General features: G+C 33.9%; 1 protein-coding gene across 1 annotated transcript; it reads left to right on the top strand.

The window, feature by feature from the left end:
* The first annotated feature begins 546 nt into the window (after positions 1-546).
* LOC143599485 (B3 domain-containing protein Os11g0197600-like) lies at positions 547-5,059 on the top strand. The gene is made up of 6 exons (XM_077077429.1): positions 547-615; positions 893-1,424; positions 2,331-2,467; positions 3,047-3,521; positions 3,989-4,152; positions 4,655-5,059. The coding sequence occupies exons 1-6, from the start codon at positions 547-549 to the stop codon at positions 4,958-4,960; spliced, it is 1,683 nt and encodes a 560-aa protein (XP_076933544.1). The 3' UTR covers positions 4,961-5,059.
* Positions 5,060-6,000: the final 941 nt, after the last annotated feature.

The following is a 6,000-nucleotide window of genomic DNA, read 5'->3' as shown; positions in this document are numbered from 1 at the left end:
GAAGATGATCGGAATTGAAAAAGGAGGTGCTCTGACAAATGAAACGACAAGGGTGGGGGGTGGGGGGGGGAATGAGTTGGGTTGGGAAATTACTCATTTACCGTGATCTGAGTTAACAAGATAAATTAACAGGGTTAGTGCCAAAAGACGTAACGTGATATATATTTGAAACATAGAATGTCCTTTCTGCCATTAAGTTTTCCAAAGAACAACCACTAAAAAAAACGTCCAATCATAAAGAAGTAGTTTTGCTATTTTGTCTAAACAAAATATATGGTGTCTTACAATATGTGTACAAAGCCGTCGGCTCGCGTACCTAATCATCATAGTAATTATCTTCATCGTATGAGCTTCCCCAGCAACATTGTGTTTATTTCCCCCATAAGTCATAATACGGTGGCACTGTATAAAGAGGCGTGTGAGGTGTCTTCGAACCCAAAATTTAACACGGGGTCTTACTTTTGATAGGCCAAGCCTTTTTCTTTCGTACATCGTAGTGACCGAAGAAGAGAATACAGATTCAATTCAACATCTGAATCAATCGATATGAGTGCACGAAGACCTCATTTTATTATTAACCCTAACATTAACATTATTACCTTCTTACATAAACTGGTAATTCATTCTCTGCATTTGTCTTCTGTTATTTTAGGGCTCACTTATGAGTGTATGCTAGCAGTGGTTTACTTTTGTATGGTTGTTTGATCTGATTTCTTAGCCACATTTTATGTTATCTGGATAACTATACTGTACATGCAAAAACCCAAAATATAATAAAAGATTTTTCTATGTACCCATCTGAAATTTCGAAACTTTTGTGTGAATTTGACAAGGAATAAAAGATGTATGAAACCATCAAAATTAACTGATTATAATCTTTAATTGCATACAGCAAATACCTTCAAAATTTGTGAAACATTTGGAAGGGAAAACAACTGGAACTGTTTACCTGGTGGGACCCAGCGGAAACACCTGGCACGCTGACCTCGTGCAGGAAACCGATGGGGGTTTGTTCATATTAGATGGATGGGCAGCTTTCGTGAGAGATCATTTTTTAGAAAATGGGGATTCTTTGGTTTTCAAATATGATGGTGATTTGCATTTTACCGTACAAGTATTTGATGAGAGTAGTTGTGAGAAAGAAACAGCATTTTCTGCTGAATGCCATCAAGATTTGAGCATTTTCAATCAACATTTTGGTAAAAAGAGGGACCGCGAGTATGCATCTTTGTTGACCAACACGATTGACTTTGTGCCGAAGAAACCGAGATCGCAACCCCATGAAGTTAATAGCATAGGTGAAATGCAATCAGGATTACCTGGATCCGTTAACGGGCAATGTGAAGTTCCAGATTTTTTGAATAATGTAGATTTTAGTAGCAGTGGCTTAAACACTCCCATCACTAACGCTATGCCTATATCGGGTAAAAATTATTATTATTATTATTATTATTATTATTATTATTATTATTATTATTATTATTATTATTATTATTATGTGTTATTATTATTATTTTCTATTGTTATTCGCTTTTTAGTTAAGGGTGTGAATTTCTGGCATCTCAAGAACCTAACACGAAATTCGTGGGTTTGGGTCAGTTACAGGCTGTGTTCGTGTCAACACGGCGAGTTTGCGGGTTGACCTGTTTATTTATTTTATATATATTTTCTTCAAATGTGTTTATGTAATGACTTAATCTATTTGGGTATTTTTACACTGTGTTCCTGAGTCTCATTGACGAGAGAAAGGAAAGGAAATGAAGAGTTTTCCTTTCCTTTCTTTTCTCTTTCTTTTCCCTCCTATTTCCTTTCTTCCCACACTTTCTTTCCTTTCAATTCTTTCAAAATTGGAAAGAATCTAATCACCTTCATTTTACACTATATTTCTCTTCTTTTTCTCTTCCTTTCCTTTCTTTTCTTTCCTTTAATGAAACTTGGGAACACGTATATTCTTCAATCGTTTCCTTTCTCTCCTTAAATGAAACTTGGGAACACAACCATCTCAATCTTTCCATATGTTTCCTTTCCTTTCCTCCCTAACTAAAACTTGGGAACACAAATGCGAAATTTAAAAGTTTACAAACAAGTAACAAGTTGGCATATTTAAACATAATTGTTTTAAGAAAATAAAAATAATTGTAAACTCAGAATTTTAAATGGGTCGTGCTCGTGTCAACCTGCGACTACACGTGTCGTGCTCGGGTTTCTTTGTATGACCTGATTTTCGGGTTCGACCCGCAAACACGGCCCGCTTGGCATCCCTATTATTAGTGAATATTTTGGACTTTTGGTTTTGTATAATACACATTTGTTATGATTGTTAATTGCAGAAGTGAGCCCTAGTTATGAGGAGTTAGGCCGGTTATCAGCTTCTGAAGCAGATAAGCTAGCTCGATCGTTTACTTCAAGTTTTCCTCACTTTACTCAAGTTATGAAACGATTCAACATAAGTGGTTCATATACATTGGTGGGCATTTCTTATATCCCAAAATTTTTAAATTTTTTTCAATTTGTTCTTTCTAATTTTTTACACTCAATTTTGGAGGGCTAATTGTGTGGAAAAGGTAGCGAAATTTGATGTGATTTATATTTTGAGTAGCACCCTTTATTTTGGCTCGCATAAAGGCTCAAACTTTCAAAATGTCTTTTTTGGGGTTTGATTTAACTAATTTTTAGTCATCATATTAGAAAAGCCAGCATGGTCAAAGCTACCAGGCACTTCAGTTGTCACAGCAAAATTAGATCAAATTTTATTACTTTTCTTGTGCAATTTGCCAGAAAAAAGCAAACATGGTTGAAGTTTCTGACATGTCTTTGTTTGACCGATCAACTGGGTCAGACTATCTGAAATCAAAATCTTTGGAAGTTTGAGGTTTTTTTATTTTATTTTATTTTTTATGAATTGGTTACCCTTTTATGGGTGAAAACAAAAATGGGTACCGAGAAAAAAAGAAAAAGAAAAAGAAACTAGACCAGAGTTTGTTACTTTTTAATCTTTATGCAATTTTCCCCAACTTTAGATAACAAATTGTTATATATTATGCAGAATGTTCCGTATCAGTTTGCAATGGCATACCTTCCAAACTATAAAGTGAAAATTGTGTTGCACAATTTAAAAGGAGAATCTTGGACCATTAATTCAATTCCAACCACACGAGTGCAAACTTCACATACTTTTTGTGGCGGATGGTTGGCTTTTGTTCGTGGTAATAATATTAACGTGAGTGATATATGTATATTTGAACTTGTGGGAAACTGTGAAATGCGTGTGAATATTATTAGAGTTAGACAAGAACCTGAAGAATCTGAACACGGTGGTGATCTTAACGGGCCCACAAATGGCGCTTCTACAAGAGTTTCGGGAAGGTTGAATAAAAAGGTCAAAAGAAAACCGCTTAAAACCCAGATTTCAGCTTTGATTGAAGGTCAAAAGGTTGCTTTCTCCACTGAAAAAGTCAAACTTGGTATTGCAGCCAAAGGGTCAGTTGACTCCCATTTGAGAACTAGTAATCGGGTGTCAGGTATAAATGCAATTCTACTCGTTATCTTGTTTCATATATTCGTTCATTTTTACATTGGCTGACCTATTGACTGATTTTGATGACATTTTGTTGTTAATCTGCTTTGACCATTTTCTTATGAGAAATTGATTTAATTAAATATAGTGATAATTTCATATACCTCCCTTAAAACTTGGTATAATATCATGACGTCACCCGGTTTTAAATTTACGACATTTATACTCTTATCTTGAAAAATTGCATTAGGATACGAGAGTTAGAAGAATAAAGAAAAGGGCATGTGGTCATATTAGAAGTTACAATGTTACATTAATGAAATGGCAAATAAGAAATTTATTATTTTTATTAATTTGAAATTGGGTAAATAGGATATTATGCAAATTATATATGAAGTTCACCCGTTGTGGTATTATGGCAATTTAAAATGTTTTTTATTCCTTTCAATTTTTAACCTGATATACCAATAGGAAAATCAAGACTCTTGCAAGAAAAAAGAGGCTCTTCGATGACAGGGTGCACGTCAATGAAATCGGGACCCGAGGAAAAAATTGCTGCTGAATCTTTTATTTCTAGCTTTCCTTATTTTGTTACAGTCATGAAAAATTTCAACATAAGTGGATCCTACACTCTGGTGAGTTTAATCTTTAAAACATATAGAAATATTATACAATAAGAACTTATTACACAGTGTCCCTGTGGTTTACATGAATTACGGATTTGATACATTATTTTCAAAAGCTACACCTTTAGTCCAGTGATTTTAAAAGAATGTAACACATTTAGGTCTGAAATGACTAAAATAACCTTTACTTTTAAAAAAGGAAATAATAAGATATGTATTATCATTATATATTTGTATTAAATAAAAAGTCGTTGGGACCCAAAAGATTTATTATTTTTGTTATTATACATATTTCTGAATGTTAAGGGTTTTTTAGTCATTTTACGTTTCAGAAATAAATAATCCCATCCATGGCAAGGAACCATTGGCTTTACTTTTCTGACACCACTGAATTAAACCCGTAACTTTTAGAAACAAAGTATTGGAGCGTAATTCATGTAAACCACAAGGACCAGTCGTGTAAACGAATAACATTCTATAACACCCTTTTATTAACATTTGAAATAAACAGAAAGTCCCCATTCAATTCTCTATGGAACACCTTCCTAACTGTCGAATCGCAATAACCCTTCGCAATTTACAAGGAGAGTGTTGGACGGTTAATTCGGTCCCGACTGTTAAAGTGCAAACATTGCATACGTTTTGTGGTGGTTGGATGGCGTTTGTTCGGGATAACGGGATACAAATAGGAGATATTTGTATTTTTGAACTTGTCGGGAGATGTGAAATGCGTATGCACATAACAAGTGTTAGGAAACCAAGTATAGGCTCAAATGGAAATGGAGGTTCTGGTGAATTAGCAGCCACTGTGTCATGATGAATCATATTGTAGTGCGTGTTATTTCTTTTATGTTCCTTCTATTAATAAGTTCATATGTTTTTAGAGTCATTTACATAAATAGGCTATCTGCAAAAATTTGCATGTTTTAAGATCTTTAAGAATTCGCGTATTTCGAGATCTGTGGTTATCATTTTGTTGCATCTTTGGGTTTAACACTAACTTTTGTCAAACGTTATGATAAAGTTTTCAAACGACATTTTACGCTTTTGACAAACTGTACGGGCTATTTATCTAAATTACTTATCACGACGTGGGATGACTCTTTCTAAGAGTTAATTATACAAATTGTGATATGGTTTTGTCGGAAGGATAAATAGTCGTTTTACGCAAATTTAACAAATTGTTAGTGGAAGTTTGTGTTAGAATTCAAACGTGTTACAAAACTGAAAACCACCAAGCAATTAATTTTGCTGAACCACATGGACTATATGTCTAATTAACTCTATTTTTATAAAGTTTTTGTTGGTTATGTTTTAATTATTTATATATGTTGCAGGTTAGGTTTCTGTTTAAGGCAGGCTGCTTTTTATGTAGAATAAGGGGTAAAATCTAGAGAGACGGAATATTGGTCTTTTGCTGGATGTTATTACTCATAAGATTGCTTCTTGATTTATGTAACAAGTGACAACCTCCTAATTTTGTACATAAATTGTAACATGTTCTGTTTAATCGTTTACTCTTCTACCGCTAAAAAGTTCGAGAATAGCTGTTTTTATTGCAGTGTGCTTATACAAGTTTTGCGCCTACATCTATAAATTACATCAAATTTCAATGCCTTTCGTTAAAAAAAAGGCGATAAAAGAAAAAAATTAGACACTAGAGAGAGAGGACTTGTTAACAAGGTGAAAAAGCCAATAGCTTACCTTGCATTGTTCTATAACAAGGTGAAAAATGGTTATGCTAACGCGTAACAGATAATGATCATTCAAAAACCATCCAAACCATGGTCTTGAAATATGCTGTGATGGTTCAGTTTTACTAGTTTTAAGTTTTAACAGCCTGACCAACAGCCTTGG

Source organism: Bidens hawaiensis, unplaced genomic scaffold (assembly GCF_021521415.1).
Source record: "Bidens hawaiensis isolate Kalapana, Puna unplaced genomic scaffold, B.hawaiensis_p1.1 tig00052238_1, whole genome shotgun sequence".
Lineage (NCBI taxonomy): Eukaryota > Viridiplantae > Streptophyta > Magnoliopsida > Asterales > Asteraceae > Bidens > Bidens hawaiensis.
The sequence above is the reverse complement of the archived record's forward strand: the minus strand, read 5'-3'. Positions and strand labels throughout refer to the sequence as shown.